This window comes from Schistocerca cancellata, chromosome 1, assembly GCF_023864275.1.
Source record: "Schistocerca cancellata isolate TAMUIC-IGC-003103 chromosome 1, iqSchCanc2.1, whole genome shotgun sequence".
NCBI lineage: Eukaryota > Metazoa > Arthropoda > Insecta > Orthoptera > Acrididae > Schistocerca > Schistocerca cancellata.
In genome coordinates, this window is record NC_064626.1 from 154,937,542 (window position 1) to 154,964,227 (window position 26,686).

General features: G+C 42.4%; 1 protein-coding gene across 1 annotated transcript in view; it reads left to right on the forward strand.

Annotated features, from left to right (window-relative positions):
- The window catches only part of LOC126167349 (DNA polymerase theta-like), a 303,097-nt gene that overhangs the window by 143,594 nt on the left and 132,817 nt on the right, over positions 1 to 26,686 (forward strand). The window contains exons 12-13 of the mRNA XM_049920469.1: positions 12,091 to 12,141; positions 12,216 to 12,353. Coding sequence (XP_049776426.1) covers positions 12,091 to 12,141; positions 12,216 to 12,353 — 189 coding nt within the window. The remainder of the gene's footprint in view (positions 1 to 12,090; positions 12,142 to 12,215; positions 12,354 to 26,686) is intronic.

The following is a 26,686-nucleotide window of genomic DNA, read 5'->3' on the forward strand; positions in this document are numbered from 1 at the left end:
GCAAAAACACATGTTTAATTCCAGAGGTACACATAAAACATCATCCAAAATTGTGCTAAACTCATTCTCTGAAAATTATTTCGAGCAGTTAGTTTACGAGCCCATGCAAACAGTAAATGGTTGTGAAAACACACTTGACCGCTTAGCAACAAATAATCCTGAGTTAATAATGAGCATCAAAATGGACACAGGGATTAGTGAACACAGGGTTGTCATAGCGAGATTGAATATTGTAACCCTCAAATCCTCCAAAAATAAACGAAAAATATACCTATTCAAAAGAGCTGATAAAAATTCACCTGACGCCTTGGTGCGAGACAATCTCTACTCCTTCCAAATTAATAATAAAAGTGTAGACCAGATGTGGCTTGAATTCAAAGAAATAGTATTGGCTGCAATTGAGAGATTTATACCAAATAAATTAACGAACGATGGAACTGATCCTCTGTGATGCACAAAAGGGGACAGGACACTGTAGCAGAAGCAACAAAACAGACATGCTAAATTTAAACAGACACAGAATCCCCAAGACTGGCGATCTTTTAGAGAAACTCAAAGTTTAGCACGGACTTCAATGCGAGATGCTTATAATAGTTTCCACAACGAAACTTTGTCTTCAAAATCTTGCAGAAAATACAAAGAGATTCTGGTCTTATGTGGAGTGTGTTAGCAGCAAGAAACAATCAATGCCTTCTCTGTGCAATAGCAATGGAGATACTATCGAAGACAGTACTGCCAAAGCCGAGTTACGAAACACAGCTTTCCGAAATGCCTTCACAAAAGAAGACAAATTAAATATTCCAGAATTTGGATCAAGAACAGCTGCAAACATGAGTAGCGTAGAAGTAAATATCCTCAGAGTAGTGAAGCAACTTGAATCACTTAATAAAAGCGACTCGTCTGGTCCAGACTATATACCAATTCGATTCCTTTCTGAGTATGCCGATGCATTTACTCCATACTTAACAATCATGTACAACCGTTCATTCGACGAAAGATCCGTGCCCAAAGACTGGAAAGTTGCACAGGTCACATCAGTATTCAAAAAAGGTAGTAGGAGTAATCCACTAAATTACAAGCCCATATCATTAACACCAATATGCAGCAGGATTTTGGAACATATATTGTGTTCAGACATTATGAATTACCCCAAAGAAAACGTTGTATTGACACACAGTCAACATGGATTTAGAAAATGTCATTCTTGTGAAACACAACTAGCTCTTTATTCGCATGAAGTGTTGAGTGCTATTGACAAGGGATTTCAGATAGATTCCGTACTTTTATATTTCCAGATGGATTTTGACACTGTACCACACAAGCGGCTTGTAGCGAAACTGCATGCTTATGGAGTATCTCCTCAGTTATGTGACTGGATTTGCAATTTCTTCTCAGAGAGATCACACAGTTCATAGTAATTGACGGAAAGTCATAGAGTAAAACAAAAGTGATTTCTGACGTTTTCCAAGGTAGTGTTTATAGGGCCTTTGCTGTTCCTTATCTATATAAACAATTTGGGAGACAATCTGAGCAGTCGTCTTAGGTTGTTTGCAGATGACGCTGTCATATATCTACTAATAAAGTCATCAGAAGATCAAAACAAATTGCAAAACGATTCAGAAAAGATATCTGAATGGTGCGAAAATTGGCAGTTGACGCTAAATAATAAAAAGTTTGAGGTTATCCACATGAGTGCTAAAAGGAATTTGTTAAACTTCGTTTACACTATAAATGAGTCAAATCTAAAGGCCGTAAATTCAACCAAATACCTAGGAATTACAATTATGAACAACACATAGGAAATGTGGGGAAGCTAACCAAAGGCTTTGTATTATTGGCATGACACTTAGAAAATGTAACAGATCTACTAAGAAGACTGCCTACACTAAACTCGTCTATCCTCTTCTGGAATACTGCTGCGCACGGTGTGGCATCCGTACCAGATAGGACTGACGAAGTACATCAAAAAAGTTCAAAGAAGGGCAGCACGTTTTGTATTATCACGAAATATGGGAGGGAGTGTCACTGAAATGATACAGGATTTGGGCAGGACATCATTAAAAGAAAGGCGTTTTTCATTGCAATAGAATCTTCTTAAGAAATTCAAATCACCAATTTTCTCCTTTGTATGCGAAAATATTTTGTTGATGCCAACCTACATAGGGAAAACGATCACCACAATAAAATAAGGGAACTCAGAGCTTGTACGGAGAGATATAGCTGTTTGTTCTTTCCGAGCACTATACGTGATTGGAATAACAGAGAATTGTGAAGGTGGTTCGATGAACCCTCTGCCAGGCACTTAAATGTGATTTGCAGAGTATTCATGTAGATGTTGGTGTAGAAGCACAGTTTCATTCACAATGGTTGTATGTGGCCAATGGAAATTGTTATCAGTGGGTAAGTGTTCAAGTTGTTCAGATGGCTGGTTGTATCAGTAGGGAATGCTAGATCACTTTTCCATAAAGGCTGTTTCAGTTCAGCAACCATAGCACATCGACAGTTCTGAAGTTCATGCTCTCACACATTATAAATTATATGAAGGCTTAGCGCTCATTAAATTTTTCAGATTGACATTCCTTGCACCTGGTGAGTCACGCAGTGAGGATCTCAGATTTTGATGGATTACTAAAAGTTTTTTCATTTTCTCATTGAGTTGTGCTGTGAATCATGATTTATTTCCAGCATGGCTGGCACTCTTAACTGTGGACACAGAAACCAATAAATTCCATGATAAGCTTATATTTTCTACATTTTCTTCAATGCTACTAAGAATGTCCTTCTTGCTACTCAGTCATACTATGTATGTGTCAGGGCTTGGCTGTATCCTCTTTTACATTCTCCAGCTTTCCTCTGGTGTTGAGGGATCTTACATTCCAAGCTCCTATCATAACATAAAATTTACTACTTCTGTACTTTGTCCCTGACCCTGTCTGGAAAACCAAATTGATGTCTCTTTTTAACTCTGGACTGCTTTATTACTAAGCTTTGCTGTGAGCAAGGGATAACCAGTGGATCTGTGATGGGGTGGTTTCCCTCTGATGTCCACCATTTTGTGCTGGTGAGTACGCCGGTTCATCTGCCTGTAGGATCAGTTTCCTACTGTAAGGACAAAATGGTGCCCTGCCTTGTACCACTTCTTTTGCCCTCCCTGAATGCCTTTGGCACTTGGTAAGGTGCGTCCTTTTACATTTGGCATCATTCACTTCTGACATTCATTTGCACTTTATCTATATAAGTTTGCCCCCCCCCCCCCCCCTTTCCCCATAGAGGGGTGGATATTAGGATTTTCTTTCTGTTGACTTTTACACCTTAATTGGACTTCCTGGAATTGGCAGTACTTTTAGACTGTTCTGAAACTGAGGACAGTTTTTATACCTTTGTATGTTCTTAAAACAATAGTTTCAACCACATTTTCTGTTCTTCTGCCCATACATTGTTGTGATGTGTAGATTCTACTGGCCAATTTCTGCATGAGTTATCATCTTTCCTTGGGTCAACAAAACATTCATTACATTGTTTTTAGTTCGTTGTATTGTTAAGGAATGAATGGTCTGTTAGTCTTATTGGAAACCACTGTCATGATACACCCACACAAATTATGTTTAATTTACCTGTTTAACAACACTATGAAAATAATAGATTTCTGCTCATCACATAGAGTTGGTGCTGACTTCGTAGATCGAGCTTTAAATTGCTTTCATAAAGAAATAATTCATACAACATTTCATTCCCTATTTTACCTCGTTAGGGGTTAAATGCCCGAAAAACAATTAAACACATGTTTTTTTTTAATTTTTAACTGAGAAGTCATGTATCAGTTTTCATAGACGTAGCTTTAAAAGTAATAAATAGCTCTTTAATAATTATATATTTTTAAAAATTGCCATCCTCTATTTCACCCCATAGGTGTTAAATTTACAAAACTGCTAAAACACGGATTTCTTTATTTCTGACAGAGAAATCAAATACCAATTTTTGTAGGTCTACCTTCAAAATTTCTTTAGTAGCAATATATTTTCAAGAAACCTCTCATCCGCTATTTGACCTCCTTATATGTGGAATGTTAAAAAATTCAGTCTTAAATGATGCCTACAGAGTAAGATCAATACCCCCTTCCAATTTCAAGTTTCTTTGCTCAGCGGTTTGGGCTCGGTGATGGTGAGTGAGTGAGTGAGTGAGTGAGTGAGTCAGTGAGTCAGTCAGTCAGGACAATGTCTTTTATATGTAGAGATATAGATATACGATATAGCTACCTGCAGCTTTGTCCATGTATGTATTTGACACATGTATTCAACACACCTTCTCCCTCCCTTCTCCCTGTCCATCTCTTACTCCCTCTGTCTGTCCACCTCATCTCCTCCAACTTCTATCTACCTACCTCCACCTTCCCACTCTGTGTCTTTGTCTCATCCTCCCCCTCTCTTAGTACACCTCCTTTCTCAGAATATCTTTCTCTCCCTCCCTCTGACCGTATCCTCTGTTTCTCTCTCTTTCCATTCTGCCTCCCCATCTTCCATTTCCACCTGCCTATTACCCCTCTTGACACACCTTCTACCTCTTCTCTTCCTATCCATTTCCGTCTCCATTTCACTCTGCCCATCTCCTTCTATCCATCTCAACCTGCCCCCTGCCCTATTCATTGTCGCATGTAGCCCCTGAAATACAGTTCAATAAAGCAGTCCAATACTATTCCTTCAACACACTTATCATGCAGGGCAGCCTACACACCAGGGTCACAGGAAAACCATTTCTTGCCCCTGACTTGTTGGCTGCTTTGCAATGCAGGTTCATTTGTTAGGCCTGTTTCCACACAACCTGCATGTCAGGAAGCACAGCCTATATGGTAGGAACTGGAAAAACCGCATTTTTGTGAGCATATCCACTCATATCAGAGCTATGAGACTATGAATACTGGAGTTCTGCTATTTGTAAGTCCTGTGGTTCCTATGCCTCAACCTTCAACCATCCATTTCCATCCACATGTGTAGTCCCTGCTCAACAGGTCAATGGATGAGGGCAATACCACTCCCACAACACCCCTGTTGTGCATGACAACCTACACATCAAGGAACTGTAAACCAATTTTTGTCCCTCACCGATAGACAGCCAAGCGAAGCAAGTTGATAAAACAGGCTTATACTTTTCCCACACAGCAGACCTGTTTTTCTGGGCAGCCTATATGCCAGGGACTGAAAAAACACATTTTCTCTCTTGTCTCCACTGCTATTGGAGCTATCAGGTTATAAACTCCACAGTACTGACACTTATGAAGTATGCTGCTGTGTGCCGAAATTGGTTGCAAATGGTCCAGGAGTTTGGGAGGAGATCCCAGAATAAATACTTATAGTCTATTTTATTATCTAATAATTTTTTCCTTGCAGATTCACCTGTGTGTGCATATGACTCTCGTACTGAACACACCTCTTCTCTCACCTCATCTACCCACCTCTAGCTGTCTAACTGCTCCTCTCTATCTACTCTCTGTCGAGCCGCTCCTCCCCACTCTCTCTGTCGAGCTCCTCCTCTCTCTCTCTCTCTCTCTCTCTCTCTCTCTCTCTCTCTCTCTCTCTCTCTCTCTCTCTCGCTCTCTTGCTCTCTCCCTCTCTCGCTCTCTTGCTCTCTCCCTCTCTCCCCCTATTTCTCTCTCTCTTTCTCACCATCTCCTCCTCTTCCTCCTCCTCCCATCTTTATCTGTTTCCTTCTTCCTCACTCTAACCATACCATCGTCACCCTCCTTCTGAACATATTCTTCTCCCACTCCCCTCTCACCATATCCACGTCCTCCTCTCCCTGCCTCTGATGACATCTTCCTTTCCCTGCCTCTGATGACAACCTCCTCCTCTCCGTGCCTCTGATGACAACCTCCTCTTCCTCCCTCTGTCCCCATCCTCCTCTTTCTCCCTCTGACTGTGTCATCCTCCCTCTCCCTCTCCCTCTAACTGTATTCTCCTTCCTCACCCTCTGACCGTATTCTCCTCCCTCACTCTCTGACCGTAATCTCCTCCCTCACCCTCTGACCGTGTGCTCCTCTCCCTCCTCCTGACTGTGCGCTCGTCTCCCTCCTCCTGATGATATCCTCAAACCCCTCCCACACACTGTATCCTCCGCCCCCTCCCACACACTGTATCCTCCCCCCCCTCTCACACTGTATCCTCCTTCTCCCTCCCCTCTGACTGTAAACTCCTCCTCCTCCCTCTGACTGTATCTCCGGTGTCTGAAGGCGTGGAAGTTGAATGCGCTCCAGAGGGGATGGACTGGATACACATTATGGGTCTGTGTGCCCCGGTGCGCACCTGCACTATGAGCCTCACTGTGTAAGTGTGCCATTCTTCGTACCACGTCAAGTTTGCAGCCAATTGTGTTTCCCACAGTCATATATTTAGACAGCTGCTAGGCACTACCCCGTTCGTCCTGGTACTTGCCGTAGTTTGTGTGTGCATCTCAACCATACAGCATTCCAGTTCTGTGTGTTGAAATACATACTATTATTGTTTGGAGTGTTCCTGTATTGTTGTTGATTCACTGTATTTATCGACTCAGTTGTTGCTTGCTTGCGTCGTGTTGTGTCCTGGCCGGTCATAGTGTCTGTGTCCCCTACTCATTCGTCAGTCCTGTCTGTTCGTTGTTAGCAATACTTCCATCGGCTCCCCTACCTGGCAGCTTCACGTTTCCGTGCTCTGCTGTGCACTGCTTGCCGGTCTCTCGCAGCTATAACATTGGTGATGACATAAAAGGTTCGGTATTATGGAGGCTAAGTTGTCTGTCTCCTGGAGCAGCAGCAGCAGCTCGTACAGCAACATCAGTACCAGTTAGACATCTTACGGCAATCCTTCCAATTATCGCACAAGCGGCAAATGAGCATCTCGTGGCGAGGCCACAGGTGGCAGCAGTAGAGGTCTCTCCACAGGCACCTCCGTTGAACCGTCGACGTGGTACCAGCCCACAGAGAGGAACGTTTTTGAAACTTCTCCTCGTCTGTCACCTCGATGGCTTTGGAGCTGGTGGTCGCCCTTCGTCAGCAGTCATGTGGCTTGTTTCCATCTTGCCCACAATGCTTTCCCACTCATTCTTACGCAGACTGCCTCCCTCGCTAGAAGATGTGCATGCTCTGTCACAAAGATGGCCGTGTCCGATCTGTCTGTTGCAGCCGCTTCCGATTGTGTCCTGGTTGGTTATAGTGTCTATCATCCCCTACTCATTTGTCTGTCCTGTCTGTTCATTGTTAGTGATATCTCTAGTGCCTGGCAGCTTTATATCTCCATTGTCTCCCGTGCCCCACTCACTTGCGGCTATAACAGTAGTCTCCTCCCTCTCCTTCTCACTGTATCCACCTCCCTCTCCCTCTGGCTGTATCCTCCTCCCTCTCCTTCTGACAGTATCATCCTCTCTCTCCCTCTGACAGTATCCCCCTTGCTCTCCCTCTGGTAGTATCCTCCTTGCTCTCCCTCTGATAGTATCCTCCCTCACTCTTACCGTATCCTCAGCCCTCTCCCTCTGACCGTATCCTCATTCCTCTTCATCTGAATGTATCCTTCTCTATCTCCCTCTGACTGTATGCTTCTCCCTCTCCCGCTGACTGTATGCTTCTCCCTCTCTCTCTGTATGCTTCTCCCTCTCCCTCTAACCATATACTTCTCCCTCTGACTGTATCCTTCTCTCTCTTCCTCTGACCATATTCTAATCTCTCTCCCTCTGACCGTATCCTCCTCTCCCTCCCTATGACCGTATCCTCCTCTCTCTCCCTCTGACCGATCCTCCCCGCTATCGCTGTGACCATATCCTCCTCCACCCTCTCCCTCTGACTGTGCGCTCCTCACATTCCTTCTTCCCATAACTTCATCACCTCCCTCTGACCATATTGTCAACTCCCTCCCTCTGACCATATTGTCAACTCCCTCCCTCTGACCGTATCGTCAACTCCCTCCCTCTGACCGTATCGTCAACTCCCTCCCTCTGACCGTATCGTCAACTCCCTCCCTCTGACCGTATCGTCAACTCCCTCCCTCTGACCATATCGTACTCTCCCTCCCTCTGACCGTATCGTACTCTCCCTCCCTCTGACCGTATCGTCCTCTCCCTCCCTCGGACCGTATCGTCCTCTCCCTCCCTCGGACCGTATCGTCCTCTCCCTCCCTCAGACCGAATCGTCCTCTCCCTCCCTCGGACCGTATCGTCCTCTCCCTCCCTCGGACCGTATCGTCCTCTCCCTCCCTCGGACCGTATCGTCCTCTCCCTCCCTCGGACCGTATCGTCCTCTCCCTCCCACGGACCGTATCGTCGCCTCCCTCCCTCCCTCTGACCATATTGTCCTCTCCCTCTCTTGGACCGTATCGTCCTCTCCCTCACTTGGACCGTATCGTCCTCTCCCTCACTTGGACCGTATCGTCCTCTCCCTCACTCAGACCGCATCGTCCTCTCCCTCACTCGGACCGTATGGTCCTCTCACTCCCCCGGACCGTATGGTCCTCTCACTCCCCCGGACCGTATGGTCCTCTCCCTCCCCCGGACCGTATCGTCCTCTCCCTCCCTCGGACCGTATCGTCCTCTCCCTCCCTCGGACCGTACCGTCCTCTCCCTCCCTCGGACCGTACCGTCCTCTCCCTCCCTCGGACCGTACCGTCCTCTCCCTCCCTCGGACCGTACCGTCCTCTCCCTCCCTCGGACCGTACCGTCCTCTCCCTCCCTCGGACCGTACCGTCCTCTCCCTCCCTCGGACCGTACCGTCCTCTCCCTCCCTCGGACTGTACCGTCCTCTCCCTCCCTCGGACCGTACCGTCCTCTCCCTCCCTCGGACCGTACCGTCCTCTCCCTCCCTCGGACCGTACCGTCCTCTCCCTCCCTCGGACCGTACCGTCCTCTCCCTCCCTCGGACCGTACCGTCGCCTCCCTCCCTCGGACCGTACCGTCGCCTCCCGCCCTCGGACCGTACCGTCGCCTCCCGCCCTCGGACCGTATCGTCGCCTCCCTCCCTCGGACCGTATCGTCGCCTCCCTCCCTCGGACCGTATCGTCGCCTCCCTCCCTCGGACCGTATCGTCGCCTCCCTCCCTCGGACCGTATAGTCGCCTCCCTCCCTCGGACCGTATAGTCGCCTCCCTCCCTCGGACCGTATCGTCGCCTCCCTCCCTCGGACCGTATCGTCGCCTCCCTCCCTCGGACCGTATCGTCGCCTCCCTCCCTCGGACCGTATCGTCGCCTCCCTCCCTCGGACCGTATCGTCGCCTCCCTCCCTCGGACCGTATCGTCGCCTCCCTCCCTCGGACCGTATCGTCGCCTCCCGCCCTCGGACCGTATCGTCGCCTCCCGCCCTCGGACCGTATCGTCGCCTCCCTCACTCGGACCGTATCGTCCTCCCCCTCACTCGGACCGTATCGTCCTCCCCCTCACTCGGACCGTATCGTCCTCCCCCTCACTCGGACCGTATCGTCCTCTCCCTCACTCGGACCGTATCGTCCTCTCCCTCCCTCCCTCCCTCTCTCTGACCGTATCGTACTCTCCCTCCCTCCCTCCGACCATATCATCCTCTCCCTCCCTCCGACCGCGTTGTCCTTTCCCTCCCTCTGACCGTATCGTCCTCCCACCCTCTCTGAATGTATCGTCCTCCCACTCCCTCTGTCCATATCCTCCTCCCCCTCTTCTTCCTTCAATGACGTCCCCTTCTCTCTGCCTATGGCAACATCAGCCTTCTCACTGCCTCTGACAACACACCCTTCTCCCTTCCTCGGACAACATCCCCATCTCCCTTCCTTGGACAACATCTCCTTCTCCGTGCCTCTGACGGCATTCCCCCTCCCTGCCTCTGATGGCGTCCCCCCTCCCTGTCTCCCCGACGACTGCCCCCTCACCCTCCCCCCGACGACAGCCCCCTCACCCTCCTTCTGATTGTACCCTCATTACTCGCCCCCTGGCCTCTCCCTCTTCCTCTCCCTCTTCCTGACCATATTCCCTCCTGCCTCTGACCACACACTACTCCTCCTCCTCCTCCTCCTCCTCCTCCTCCTCCTCCTCCTCCTCCCATTCCTACTCCCTCTGACCACATCTCCCACCTTTCCGTCTGTATCTTCCATCTTTCCCTATGACTGAATACTCCTCTCCCTAACTGTATCCTCTTCTCCCTCCCTCTAGCCGTATCTCTCTTGCTCTGTTGGTTTCCTCCTCCTCATCCATCTGATCATATTCTTCTTCTCCTCCCGCTGATCATATCCTCCTCCCCCTCCCTCACACCATTTCCTCCTTCGCCTCCCTCAAGCGATTTCCTCCTCCCTCTCCCTCGCACCATTTCCTCCTCCCTCTCCCTCGCATCATTTCCTCCTCCCTCTCCCTCGCACCATTTCCTCCTCCCTCTCCCTCGCGCCATTTCCTCCTCCCCCTCCCTCACGCCATTTCCTCCTCCCCCTCCCTCACGCCATTTCCTCCTCCCCCTCCCTCACGCCATTTCCTCCTCCCCCTCCCTCACGCCATTTCCTCCTCCCCCTCCCTCCCTCACACCGTTTCCTCCTCCCTCACCCTCGCGCCATTTCCTCCTCCCCTCCCTCGCGCCATTTCCCCCTCCCATTCCTCACACCGTTTCCCCCTCCCATTCCTCACACCGTTTCCCCCTCACCCTCCCTCACACCATATTCTCCACCCCCCCCCCCCCTCTCTCTCTCTCTCTCTCTCTCTCTCTCTCTCTCTCTTACCTAATGCAGCTCTACTCCTTCCACCTGCCTGATTAATCAAGCCCTCCTCCCCCTCTCTATCCATTTCCTTCTCCCCGTCACACTCTTCATTCTGTACTCTGTCCATCTCAACCTGTCCCCAGCCATGTTTATTGACATTGCCCCTGCAATACACTTGAATAAGCAGGTCGATACTACCTGCACAACATGCCTGTCATATAGGGCTGGCTACACATCAGGGGCCTGAAAATCATTTATTTGCCCTTAAAGTGGTGGCTGCCATGTGAAGCAGGTCAATCAAGCAGGCCGATACTACTCTAACATAACGCACCTGTCACGCAGTGCAGCATACATGTTGGTGCCTGAAAACAGTTTCTTGCCCTTGAAATTAAGGGTGCCCTGGGATGCAAACGATATGGGCATGACATCTGCACACCAGTGGATGGGTAAAACATGTTTTTGAACCTGTATCTCTGCTTGTCATGGAGCCATGAGTTTATAAACCTGACAGTGCTGGTACTCATGAGGCCTGCTGTTTCTGTGCCAAATTTGGTTGAAATCGATCCAGGTTTTGTGAGAACATCCTGAACATTCAACATATTCTCTGCTTTATATATATTTAAAATAGATGTACAGAGAACAGCTAGAATTTGTTTACTTGCACTACTTCCTTTTCGGGGCAAAGACTAGGTGCTCACTATGAAACCTACACTGGTTGTGTATTGTCTGCTGGTAAATTCCTGTAATGCTTTTGCTGATTCCATTGCATGCAGGTGTAGGCTGTTGAAGCCTCCACATATCCTTTTTATTTTTTATTTCACAGCAGTACGTTCTCTCACATTTAATGGAACCTCATATACTCCATCATTTCTTTGTTGTTAGTCATATGTTCTTTCTTGCCTACATTTTTCCTAATCACATTGTGAATAAGCTTTTAAGTGATAAAATATTGCTAAAATGCTGTAGAGCAGTTAAGTGCCTATAATTGTCGCTTCATTATATCTGTAGTGTCTCTTGTGCTTTACTGATACAGCAGATGATAAATGTGTTATAATGAGGTAGGAAACACGTAACAACAATGGAAAGTCTTGGGTGGAATAATACTTAAAATAAAGCTGTAGCTGACTCACAAGTGGCACATAAAATCATGCAATAGAAAACTGTTTATGCTAGCTTCCGAGCTCATTCTCTAGTAGAAATGCACTCATTCATGCACACAACACCTCTTACGCACACTTGCACAGCCACATGTCACCCACATATGTTGTTCTGCGGTATCTGACTCATTCCTGGAAACAGTTTTCCATTAATTAATGTGCCTCATCTGAACCAATCACTTACTTTTTTCAGTACTTACTTTTCTGTAGATGATCTGCGTAGTTTGTGTTATGCATACACTACACTCACTCTCTTTTCAATTTCTGTTCCAGGTAACCCCACTGAACATAGCCGCACAATGGGGGAATTTAGACTGGTTTCAGGTACTGAACAGGTTTTTTATTGGTTGTGTTTGGTTTTGCAATGTGATAAATGCTTTATAAATATGATTGTACAGGTAATGACACTCTGGGAGCAGCTACCAACAAGCATGCGGCGTGTAGGGGAGCTAGTAGGCATTGAAGAAGTTTTCATGGTTAAAGCACTCAGAGGGACTGTAAATCTCCAGAGCAAGAAAGAGATTGGCAGAATAAATGTATGTACAATAATTTTATGGAAAAGATTTATATTTGATATGAGATTTAATATGTTACATGGCTCAGTGTCATTGCACATAGATTAAAATTTTTATAAATATTGATCTGGATTACAGAAATCACTTTTGCATTACATAGGCTGCACTGCAGCTTGGTACTGGGTATCATAGGAATGTAATGTGTGACTATGTTGTTTATTCTTACTGATATTTATGTAATATCAGAATAAATCTTTCACTTTCCAGCATAAAGTTTGCTATTGTGAAACTTCTTAGCAAATGAAAACAGTGTGGTGACAGGGCTTGAATTTGACCTGTTTTCATTTTCTGAGTGATGCTCTTACCTCTGGTATATGAGATGCACTTTTGTATTATAGTTGCTATGCTTGGTGTTTAGTGGTATGATATTGGCCATGCTTGTCAGGAGCACTCAGCTTTGCACTCCAGTCTTTTCATCCTAATGGAGATTTTTCATAATCTACTTGTATAATTCTATGCAAATGCTATGAGGGGTGATTCTTTTTCTTATCATTACCTAAATGAGTCTATACTCCACTTTTAATTATCCTACTGTCAGTGGGCATTAACCTCAAAACCAGACCTATCTTTGTTAAGACTGACTTCATCAAAAACCTTAGTAACAAGGTTTTTTCTAAAAGTTACTCATTTTTCAGTATTACTTAAAAAAAAAAAAAGTCTTCAAAAAGGAATATATCGAAACAGAATATATTTACTTGATACTCCACCAAGTTTGTAAATAGTGTATAGTTGACTCTTGCTATTTCAAACCCAGCGCATCGTGATCTTATTTCACCTTTACATTACCAAAAATTATGTATTTTCACAGAATTAGTTTTACAGGTGATTTTTCTTGGCAAGATAACCCAATGCAAATCACCATACGCCAGCAATGATGGACTTTATTAGAACAATAATGAAAATATGCACATGTTGTGCTTCCAATGCAGGGTTAACTGGGTCAGGGTTTGTATCACATAGTAATAACCTGATGCTCCGTTCTCATAGTTTCTCATTTATTTTTTCCAGGCACAAGACAGCCACAAATATCTTTAGTCACTGACACTGTCTGACATATCAGCTGGAGCAAATTCCAGTCTGAAATGTGTCATGTTAATGCAATACTAAGTTCATCTGTGGTCTAGGGGTAGCGACTTTGATTAGCAATCAAAATGTCCTCAGTCCTGGGTTCGAATCCAGCCACTGCTTAAATTTTGATTAATAATCAGCATTGGCGGCTGAAGACTTCTGACATAAGAAGTCACCCTTATTCTGCTAATGGCCTTGTCAAAAAGGGCAGAGGAGTGGGCAGAGGTTCAGGGCACTCTCTTGTCCTAAGGGTGGGAAACTGTCGCTAAAGGTGGGGGAATCAGCAGTGATCAATGGCATGCGGATGCAGAAGGCCTTGGAAACCACTGCATTAAAGACACGTAACGTGTATCCACAGGACTTGGGGCCTCTAATTGAAAAGTGTCATGGTGATCTCTCCATTGGCAAAATATTCCAGAGCAGTCCCCCATTCGGATCTCCGGTAGAGGACTGACAAGGGGGAGGTGACCATGAGAAAAAGATTGAATAATCTACTAAGGGCTAACATTCTATGAATCGGGGTGTGGAATGTCAGAAGCTTGAACATAGTAGGGAAACTAGAAACTCTGAAAAGGGAAATGCAGAGGCTCAATCTAGGTCTAGTATGGGTCAGTGAAGTGAAATGGAAAGGAGATGAGGATTTCCTGTCAGTTTAGTATAGGATAATATTAACAGAAGCAGGAAAAGGTAAAACGGGAGTAGGATTTGTTATGAATAGGAAGGTAGGGCAGAGAGTGTGTTACTGTGAACAGTTCTGCAAATGCTTGTTATTATCAGAATCAACAGCAAAACCAACACCAACAACGATAGTTCACGCATAAATGCCAACGTCGCAAGCTGAAGATGAAGAGATAAGGTATATGAGAATATTGAAACGGTGATACCGTACATAAAGGAGGGCAAAATCTAATAGTCTTGGGAGACTGGAGTGCAGTTGCAGGGGAAGGAGTAGAAGAAAAGGTTACAGGACTGGAGAATATGGGCTTGGGGCAAGGATTGAGAGATGAGAAAGACTAATTGAGTTATGTAACAAGTGCAGGAAGTATACTTGGAAAAGGCTGGATGATATGGGAAGATTTCAGTTAGATTACATCATGGTCAGACAGAGATTCCGAAATCAGATACTGGATTGTAAGGCGTACCCAGGAGCAGACATAGACTCAGATCACAATAAAGTAGTGATGAAGAGTAGGCTGAAGTTAAAGACATCAGTCAGGAAGAATCAGAACGCAACGAAGTGGGGTACGGAAGTACTAAGGAATGACGAGGTACGTTTGAAGTTCTCTAATTCATGGCTCAGTATGCAGTACAGTTTACTCTTCAACACCTCTAAAAAGGGCCCTCACAGAAAAACATAGGTACAAAGAAGCTAACTGTGAAGAAACCATGGGTAACAGAAGAAATACTTCATTTGATCGATGAAACGTTCCGGGAAACTCAGGAATACAGAAATACAAGTCACTGAGAAATGAAATAAATAGGAAATGCAGGGAAGCTAAGATGAAATGGCTGCATGAAAAATGTGAAGAAATTGAAAAATAAATGATTGTCGAAAGGACAGACTCAGCATACAGGAAAGTCAAACCAACCTGTGACATTAAAAGCAAGTGTGGTAACATTAAGATTGCAATGGAATTCCACTGCTAAATGCAGAGGAGAGAGTGGATAGATGGAAAGAATACATTGAAAGCCTCTATGAGGTGAAGATTTGTATGATGTGATAGAAAAGGAAACAGGAGTCGATTTAGAACAGATTTGGGACCCAGTATTAGAATTAGAATTTAAAGGAGTTTTGGAGTACTTAAGATCAAATAAGGCAGAAGGGATAAATAATATTCCATCAGAATTTCTAAAATCATTGGGGGAAGTGGTAACAAAACAACTATTCATGTTGATGTGTAGAATGTATGAGTCTGGTGACATACCATCTGATTTTCAGAAAATTATTATCCATACAATTCCGAAGACTGCAAGAGCTGAGAAGTGTGAGAGTTATCACACAATCAGCTTAAAACCTCATGCATCCAAGTTGCTGACAAGAATAATATGCAGAAGAATGGAAAAGAAAATGGAGGATGTGCTATATGATAATCAATTTGGGTTTAGAAAAGGTAAAGGCACAAGAGAGGCAATTCTGACATTGCTGTTGATAATGGAAGCAAGACTAAAGAAAAATCAAGACATGTTCATAGGATTTGTCAACCTGGAAAAAGCATTCGACAATGTAAAACAGTGCAATATGTTCAAAATTCTGAGAAAAATGGGGGTAAGCTATAGGGACAGACAGGTAATAACCAAGATATACAAGAGCCAAGAGGCAATAATAAGAGTGGACGACCAAGAACGAAGTGCTCAGATTAAAAGGGTTAAGACAGGGATGTAGTCTTTCCCCCCCTACTGTTCCATCTGTACATCGAAGAACCAATGGTGGAAATACAAGAAAGGTTCAGGAGTGGAATTAAAATTCAAGGTGAAAGGATATTATTGATACAATTTGATGCAGCAGAAATGAGAACAGAGAAACTTAACATCAGGATTGATGGTCTTGAAGTAGGTGAAGGTAAGGAATTCTGATACCTAGGCAGTAAAATAATAGCAGTGGCAAAAAGGGCATTCCTGGCCAAGAGAAGTCTACTAGTATCAAACATAGGCCTTAATTTGAGGAAGAAATTTCTAAGTACGTACGTCTGGAGTACAGCATCGTATGGTAGTGGAACATGGACTGTGAGAAAACCAGAACAGAAGAGAATCAAAGCATTTGAGATGTGGTGCTGCAGATGAATGTTGAAAATTAAGTGGACTGATAAGGTGAGGAATGAGGAGGTTCTGTGCAGAATCAGAGAGGAAAGGCATATGTGGAAAACAGTGATAAGGAGGAGGGACAGGATGATAAGACATCTGTTAAGACATGACAGAATGACTTCCATGGTACTAGAGGAAACTGTAGGAGGCAGAAACTGTAGAGGAAGACAGAGATTGGAATACATCCACCAAATAATTGAGGATGTAGGTTGCAAGTGCTACTCTGAGATGAAGAGGCTGGCTCAGGAGAGGAATTTGTGGTGGGCCGCATCAAACCAGTCAGAAGACTGATGTAAAAAAAAAAAAAAAAAAAAGAAAAAAAAATAGTAGTTCATCAAATACTGGCTCTCAAATGCTGCCCTCACAGTTACATGTATATTAACTATTTATAAAATTTTTAATAATACAGAAGTATATGTTACTGTTTACAAGTTCAAATGCAATTGAAACTATTAATTTACAAAGAATTATTAACTTTACATAGTATTTTTGAGTGACTGAATCATAATCTTAATGTTTGAAAGTACATTAGTTTGTAAATATAAAATAATTAATCAATATATAAACAAAAATAATCCATTTTTGAAAACATAGTATAATTGGATAGGTAAAAAATCTAAATCCAAGTGGCAGCAGGAGAAAACATGTGTAAAGGTTAAAGAAATGTGCAAGCTTTCAGAGCCAGTGGCTCCATCTTCTGGCAGAAGGGTTGAAGGGAAAAGAAGAATGATGAAGGAAAAGGACTGGTAAGTTTTAGGAAATAGGGAAAGTTAGGAAAAGTCACCCAAAACCCCAGACCAGTGGAGACTTACTGGATGGGATGAGAATGGAAAGGGGACTGCACGGGATGAGATTTGAAAACCTAAGGGCCTAAAGGTGGAAGATAGGGTAATAAACAAGATTAAGAGAAATGAAAGGGCGTGAAGAAAGGATCAGTTACTGAGAAAAAATGATGAGACTGTAGAGATACTGTCACTGTAACATGTCCTTGGTTATTGTCATTCACCTGGCCTTAGTTTATGTTAATAATTGTCTTTAATTTCCTCAGTCTTAATATTTCTTCTCAGTAGCTAATCCTACCTTCGTTGCCTTTTTATTTTCTGACCTGTACATTGCTCTTCCTCACCCCCCCCCCCCCCCCTTTCATCCCTCCAGCTTCCACCCACCTCTACTACACATTATGCACGTAGCTTTATGCTTTTATTAACTCTTGCACAATGTAGTGTCAGTAATTTCTGTCATATTTATTACCCTATCATCCACCTTTAAGCTCTTGGATTTTCAAATCTCATCTGGTGCAGTCCCCAACAGTCAGTCTTAAATCCCACCCAGCAACTCTCTCCTGACACTGTATTCCTGATGATTTTTCTGGATTCTCCCCATTTCCTAAACCTCACCAGTCATTTTGCTTCATTCCTCTTCCTTTCCCTTCAACCCTTCTGGCAGAAGAAGGAAACACTGGCACCAGAGGCATCCACATTTATTTAACCTTTAAATGTGCTTTCTCCTGCCACCACTAGATGAGTAGATATTTTATGTATACAAAAAATAACTAACGAAATACACATTGGTTTGTTGGTTGTAAAATTATTGCTGATTATTAATAATTTGTCATGTCAGTTCATTACAAAATTATTATTAACATTGACACAAGGATTTTATGTTATTCTTTACATTTCTGTGTAAATAATTCCTTAAATAACCTCTTTATTATTCCTAACAATATTATGAGAAGGAAAGTTGCTACTCACCTTATAGGGGAGGTGCTGGGTCGCAGATAGGCACAACAAAAAGACTTTCACAATTATGGCTTTTGGCCATTAATGCCTTCATCAACCATAGACAAACATAATATCTCTCTCTCTCTCTCTCTCTCTCTCTCTCTCTCTCTCTCTCTCTCACACACACACACACACACACACACACACACACACACACACACCAACACAGCTCACTCACACGATTGCAGTCTCAGGCAACTGAAACCACACTGTGAGCAGCAGCACCAGTGCATGATGGGAGTGGCGATTGGGTGGAGGTAAGGAGGAGGCTGGAGTGGGGAGGGGGAGGGATAGTATGGTGGGTGGACAGCAAAGTGCTACATGTAGGATGTATTGCAGGGAAAGTTCAGTCAGACATGCATTAAAGCAGTTATTCTGAACTTCTCTGGAGTGCCTTGAATTTTCAATTATTGACAGTCAACTGTACTACAGATGAAGGTGCCATGTGGCTGCTTACTGTCTAATGTGAATTATTTGACTTCTTCCCTCAGGAACAATGTTGGAAAAACTTTCCAACAAGGAACTTACTGTCTAGCTTTTGTTTAGTGTTTGCTGTACACAACTTCATCTTTCATACGTCTTTCTTGTGCCTTTTCTTTGGTTAAAGAATTTAACTCTCTCTTTTTATTGCTACTTTTTATTCACTTGTCCCTCGATTTTCCTATGTCCTAGTGACTGATTTTGCCTCCCTTCTTTTTCTTGTTTCTTTTGTCTTCTCTATATGTTTTGTCCTTTTTTTATCCTCTGCCTAAGGAATCTGTAGTCCCAAAATCTTGAAATTTATTGATTCGTATGTGTGGTTCATGATCTTCTGCTGTCTTTCATATCCATAAATAACTTTGGGAGTATGTAATAGGTGAATTAGAATTTTAACACAAAATTAAATTCTTGGAGTTGGAGTCCTTATTACATTAAACTGCATAATTAAATTATAACAACAAAAAACTTAAAATTTGTGCTGAGATTAGGGTTGTTAGTTTTTTAAAATTATGTATTTCATCCTTAAGTCATGCCAGGGATATTGTCACCAGTTTCAACTTACGTTGAGAAGATAGATACACACCTTACTTAAACAATGAGGCTAATGTCTGGGCACACAAATGTAAGTTAATGCAGATAAGTAGGAAAAACAAACACATGATGTTCAGATACACCATTAGTAGTGTCCTGCTTGACACAGTGAAACTATTTAAATATATGTTTAAAAACAAAGATGATGTAACTTACAAAACGAAAGCATTGGTATGTTGATAGAGACACTAACAAACACAAACACACACACAAAATTCAAGCTTTCACTACCCACGGTTGCTTCATCAGGAAAGAGGGAAGGAGAGGGAAAGATGAAAGGATGTGGGTTTTAAGGGAGAGGGTAAGAAGTCATTTCAGTCCCGAGAGCGGAAAGACTTACCTTAGGGGGAAAAAGGGACAGGTATACACTCGCGCACACACGCACATACCCATCCGCACATATACAGACACAAGCAGACATATCATGCTTCTCATACATATGGCATTTTCAAGAGAATCTCTGAAAGTTTTTTTATTTATTTTTATTTTTTTATTTTTACAAACATTTGGTATGCAAACCATACCTGTCTCAGCATGGTATCGTTACTGTGACAGTCACTTCCTGTATTCTTTTCTGGACCTCTGCTACATCACTTGGTAGAGGCGCTACACATTCCAGATCTTTAATGTGTCCCCACAGAAAAAAGTCACACGGAGTGAGATCTGGTGATCGGGGAGCCATTTCATGAAACAGCTGTCCCCTTCTGTAGCACAGCCAATCCATCCATGCGGCACCTCTGTGTTCAGGTGCCCACGAATTTCACAATGAAAATGGGGTGGAGCCCCATCGTGCTGAAAGATTAACAAAGAGTCTGACTGCATTTGAGCCATCAGCCATTGCTACAACATGTCCACCAGGAATGTCCAGTGACAGTGCTCTTGGCGAAGAAGAATGACCCGTACAGTTTTCGATGTGACAAGGAACAAAAAACATTTACATTTGGGGAATCACACTCAAATTCAATGCATTCGTGTGGATGCTTTGTACCCCAGATTCAACAACTATGCCTGTTCAGGTTCCTATTAATGGGAAAAGTGGCTTTGTCACTAAAAATTTAGCAATCAACAATGCCATCCCCACCCTTACTCAGTTGTTGCAACTGTGAACGAAACTCAAAACGATTGTCTTGGTTGTCATTGAGCTTCTGCACTAGCTCCAATTTGAACGGTTTCATAGACAGCTTCTGTTGCAGGACTTTACACACTGTCATTGGAGCCATTTCAAGTTAACGGGATGCATGACACACCGATTTCTTCGGACTACTTTTAAATGTCTCTCATACGTTCTCCACATTCACTTCACTCTCACTGGGACGTCCACTTCTCTTTGCCGGACACAAGCAACCCATCATAATGAATTTGTTGTGCCAGTGGTAAATGGCCTTCCTTTTTGGTGGCTTCTTACCATACTTGGCTCTAAACATCCATTGAACTGCTGTAACATACTTGTTTTTGTTGAACTCCAACTCACAGATAGCTCGCTCCGCACCTGAACTCGACATGTTTGCGACTAGCCCTGACTATTGGCAAATTACCAAACTATGCTGTGGCGGTATACATGAAAAAGAACTTTCAGGGTTTCTCTTCAAAATGACATATCTATGATATCTGTACAGTGTTCAGTTCTTGTGCAATAAATGATTCAAAGTGTTCCTGGACTTTATGTACACCCTGTATTTAAGATGATGAGCCATTCAGAAATCTCTTATGTGCATAGTCCACATTCCAGTGGACTGGACTCCCTGAACAAGAGATGAACAATGAATTTGTGGAGTTTGAGAAAGATGGAAAGCAGTCCTGATGTATAGTGTAGTAAATGTATAGTGTTTAAGAATTGGCAGTTTAGTGATGTGTACTTGTTGTATGATCAAAGATGGAAATAGTCATGGTGGAGGAGCTGGGTCTTTCCAATGAAAGCAGGCAGTGTAGTGTCACTGCTCAGTTTTTAGTGAGGTTAGTAAGAATTTATTCAAAAGTCATTGTGAAATTTTGCAGTGCAAAACTGGGCCATTAGGCATTGTTCGCCAATATGTGGGTTAGAGTAACACATTCACAAGAAGATGGCGAGATGGGCTATCTGTACTCAGTGGAAACATGCACCGCACAGCAGTAATAGTTGAAGTGGGCAGTGCAATGTCACCATATGAGGGCAAGACCCTTGTGGTGAGCTAGGCACTCTGCATTAGATGAGTGGGCAATATACTACATATGGTAACTACCTCTGTCAGCATATATTAGTTGTGCTGTGCAGTTGCTGAAGTGTATAGAGTTTTGGGTTAGCGATGAGGAGATTGATGGTTCGATCCTGGGATGAGGTATATGTTTTTTATTTGGTAACTGTACTTCATGTGGTATGGAATCTTGCATCTTAATCATCAACAGCGATTGCAGGGGGGTCCTCTAGAAAACATTTGCACTTACGTACTACAATCTTAGAAATGGAAGATTGGTCAGCTTTGAAATAAGACCTTTCTATGTCATGGGTATGAATTTGTTCGCACCACTTCATCTATGAAATGCAAAACCTATTTTCTTTGTACCCATGTCCAATGGTTCCATTGATTAGTACCAACTGTTATTCTTGCCTCATTCTGGTCCATTACATTTCGTTAGGGCCTTACGTTACCGATAGGACTAGCAATGTGCAAGGTGAATAATGTCCAAACTCATTTACTATTTGTGTTATCACCGTGGTCCCACTATTTATGCCTTTTGACATTGAGTCTGGTAACTGCATGCTGTTGAGTACGTATCTCAATGCATTATTATTATTATGAATATAATAGAGGGAAACATTCCACGTGGGAAAAATATATCTAAAAAGAAAGATGATGAGACTTACCAAACAAAAGTGCTGGCAGGTCGATAGACACACAAATAAACACAAACATACACACAAAATTCAAGCTTTCGCAACAAACGGTTGCTTCATCAGGAAAGAGGGAAGGAGAGGGAAAGACGAAAGGATGTGGGTTTTAAGGGAGAGGGTAAGGAGTCATTCCAATCCCGGGAGTGGAAGGACTTACCTTAGGGGGAAAAAAGGACAGGTATACACTCACACACACACAGATATCCATCCGCATATACACAGACACAAGGACAGGTATACACTCGCGCGCGCACACACACACACATATCCATCCGCATGGCTTGAATTTTGTGTGTATGTTTGTGTTTGTTTGTGTGTCTATCGACCTGCCAGCGCTTTTGTTTGGTAAGTCTCATCATCTTTCTTTTTAGATACATTATTATTATTATTATTATTATTATTATTATTATTATTAATATTATTATTTCTTTCCTTTCTCAGACATTATGTCTCGTTAAAATTGGAAAGTGACGCGGACCTTGATCAAGCGTGACTTCCTTTTAACTGTACGGTATAAGTCACATTGCATTTAGGAACTTTTGGGTAATTGAACATGTATCAATAATTACAGATTTCTGTAGTTGTGTATATACATTTGGATGTAGCTGTATTGCGTTGATGTACTGGTGGATATTGTGTGGTATGACTCCTGTAGTTGATAGTATAATTGGTATAACGTCAACTTTATCCTGATGCCACATGTCCCTGACATCCTCAGCCAGTTGGATGTATTTTTCAATTTTTTCCCTGTTTTCTTCTGTATATTTGTTGTATTGGGTATGGATATTTCGATTAGTTGTGTTAATTTCTTCTTTTTATTGGTGAGTATGATGTCAGGTTTGTTATGTGGTGTTGTTTTATCTGTTATAATGGTTCTGTTCCAGTATAATTTGTATTCATCATTCTCCAGTACATTTTGTGGTGCATACTTGTATGTGGGAACGTGTTGTTTTATTAGTTTATGTTGTATGCCAAGTTGTTGTTGTATTATTTTTGCTACATTGTCATGTCTTCTGGGGTATTCTGTATTTGCTAGTATTGTACGTCCGCTTGTGATGTGGTCTACTGGTTCTATTTGTTGTTTGCAAAGTCTGCATTTATCTGTTGTGGTATTGGGATCTTTAATAATATGCTTGCTGTAATATCTGGTGTTTATTGTTTGATCCTGTATTGCAATCATGAATCCTTCCGTCTCACTGTATATATTGCCTTTTCTTAGCCATATGTTGGATGCATCTTGATCGATGTGTGGCTGTGTTAGATGATACTGGTGCATGCCATGTAGTGTTTTCTTTTTCAAATTTACATTCTTCGTATCTGTTGATGTTATGTGATCTAAACGGTTGTAGAAGTGGTTATGAAATTGCAATGGTGTAGCCGATGTATTTATATGAGTGATTGCTTTGTATATTTTGCTAGTTTCTGCTCATTCTAGAAAGAATTTTCTTAAATTGTCTACCTGTCCATAATGTAGGTTTTTTATGTCGATAAATCCCCTTCCTCCTTCCTTTCTGCTTAATGTGAATCTTTTTGTTGCTGAATGTATGTGAAGTATTCTATATTTGTGGCATTGTGATCGTGTAAGTGTATTGAGTGCTTATAGGTCTGTGTTACTCCATTTCACTACTCCAAATGTGTAGGTCAATATTGGTATAGCATAAGTATTTATAGCTTTTGTCTTGTTTCTTGCTGTCAATTCTGTTTTCAGTATTTTTGTTAGTCTTCGTCTATATTTTTCTTTTAGTTCTTCTTTAATATTTGTATTATCTATTCCTATTTTTTGTCTGTATCCTAGATATTCCATTACTGTATGCCCTGATTTGTAGAATGTTAACTTTCGTGAGCTTATGTTTTGATAAATCTTTCATAGTTAATCTTATTTTAAATAATGATCTCTTTGCAAGCTGTTGTCTGACGTCTTTTGTTGTACTAGATATTGTGGCTCACAGGGCATAAATGTAAATGCAGATTTGGAACCCAAACCTTTATCTGTATGTACTACCTATGACGAGGAGGCTAGTCATAGATGATGACGATTCCTTATTCTGCAAGTCACGTCCATCTCATCTATGATAGTGGCTGTACTATACAATAGTGAACCTAGGATTTGGTGACACTGTAGGATATAATCCAAATTTTCCAGCTCAAGTTTGTAATTTAAAAAATTATAAAAAAGTCACACTTTAAATTTAAATTCATAAGTTGTTAAACTGAATAAAACTACTAAGTGAAAGGATTGTTTGTATTGTGGATTTTGATCAGTACAAACACAATGACATCTTTAACTTGTAAGTACAGCTGCAGAGATGCATATGCATGCAAGCCTCTGACCTTCTCAACTTTTGCATAACACATTTATGAGGAGAAATAGTAGATAAGCAAATAACTTCTGAAACTACTGGGCTTGTGCATCCATAGTTAGCGTGGGCATTTGAAGTGAACAAACATCAGAAATGATTTTTGCAGTTGTCTTCAGCTGACTTACTAATGTTTTGGTGTTACTGTATAGTACCCAAATGGGTATATGACCAAAGAATAGCCCTTTTGTTAGAGAGAGGGGGGGGGGGGGGGGGGTAGCATGTCTGGCACTATTCCAGATGGAATAGTTCAGCAGTCATGTAACTGAAATTTTGTCAGAGCTACAGAGGTAGTATTGGTCATTGTGGAGGACGCTCAGTGTTAGCACATTTCCGAGGGTGTGCTGAAAAGTAATGCCTCCGAATTTTTTAATGTAAAAGCTCTTAAAGCTTTTTAAATAAAACAAACATTATCAGCATTCTCAAGCTTTATTCTTTACGTCTACATATTTGCAGCCAGTGTCTGCTAGAGGGCTCTGAATTGTGGCATGTAACATGGTGGTGTGTAACAAAACTATGTCAGTGCCTGAGAAACAGCATACTGTAAACAAATTTCAGATTTGAAGAGTTTGTCCACACAGCAATGTCAGACCATACACAAATGCTGTGACATCTGCAACAAGATGAAGCAGTGCAAGAAGAGGTAAGGTTGTGGCTATGTCAACAAAGTCAAACATTCTACAGTGATGATATCAACAAACCGGTCTCCTGTCGGCAGAAATGTGTTTGCCGTCAGGCTGACTAAGGCTTGTTTTATTAAAAGAGCTTTAAGAGTGTATGTGGTGTCTGTACTTTTGGTCACGTCTGAAAGAACAGACACAATTTTGATCTTTCTGCCGCTATGAATCAAAACACAAAGGTATTAAAGACATTATCTGACAGTGGTCATTGATTTGTATCAATGAAATAAGTTGAAAATTTGCGCTGCACTGTAATTTGAATGTGGGACTCCTGCTTACTAGGCAGATGCACTGACCAGTATACCATCTGGACACGGTGGTTGCCACAACTGCACGGACTACCTTAATATGCCTCCCGTCAGACCCAGATTCTCGGCTTATGCCACTCTAGTGTTTTTTATTGATTAAAGACAGCAATACAAGATAAGAAATGTATTTTGCGATACGTAAAGTACTTAAATTTTTGCCTTTTTGTCTGTTGTTTAAAATACAACATTACAAGATAAGCAAATTCTGTTTTATAAAAAGTAAGGTTTTTAAATTTTTCTCCTTTAGTCTGTTGGGTGTTTCATTAATTATTTCTCATGCCTTGGAGAAAACACTCTCTACAGGAACTGAACTCTGCGTACATCACAGATATTTTGTGGCCATTACACGCAACATCCTGTTAACTTTTACCCAATATTCTAATACACAAGCATGCATGTGTATTAAAGGTTTTTTTCAAAATGCTGACTTAGGCCAATTATGGAATCACTGACTGGTGTAACGACATCGGTGTTACACTGTTGTGATTAGGGAAAAATAAGTACATCATCCGATTTCAAACTGGTAGATGTACCAGAAGACGTATTAACACTGCTCATGGATGCTTCTGTTTCAGGTATTATTCATGGTGTTGGTGTGATGATAGCAGCATACTCTTCCTGAAGTAATTGTGCAGTGTTGTCGGCCTCTTGAAATATCCTTCAACCAAGTTTTATAAACCTAGTATCTAATCATGTCACAAACATATTAACAGTCAGTGTGTTAAACAGTTTCAGGCTTTCGTTGACTAATTTAATGAGGGAATCCAGAAAACTTCATGCTTCATTAGTTGTTAATGTTCTTTCCAAGTCTGACAGCTTTGCAGAAATACCTCGTGTAAGAGGTATAATTAAGGAAGCAGTTACGTATGACTCCCCTGAGATTGTTGTTGTTGCTAATTCAAAAGGTTCAAGAAGACCTATTACCTCTTGTGTAGCCAAGTAATTTTCTGCTATGAGGGAAGGTGGTGCTCTCGAACTTTCATTGATTGCAGATGCAGGCTCACTTTGTACTTCCAAAATTCTTTTGAGCATGTAATGTATGATCTGTTCCATTGAGTCGGTACCTCTTGTATCTATTTCAGTTTTTTTTTTTTTTTTTTTTTTTTTTTTTGAGCATTGCGCAGTTTGTCACTGGCTAGTGTAGAGTTATGAAAGAAAGTCACAATAGCCTATTTTTTCCAATAAAATTTGGGAAAATGATTCCACTTTGAAATAGTCTCTTGCACTGTTAAGTTGATACAGTGGGCAAAACAGGGTGAATGTTGAATCCTTAAGATTTCGGCTGTTCTTTTTTCATATCTGCAACATTGTCTGTAACCACTACTGCATCTTAACATGAATATTGTATTCTGGCAAGA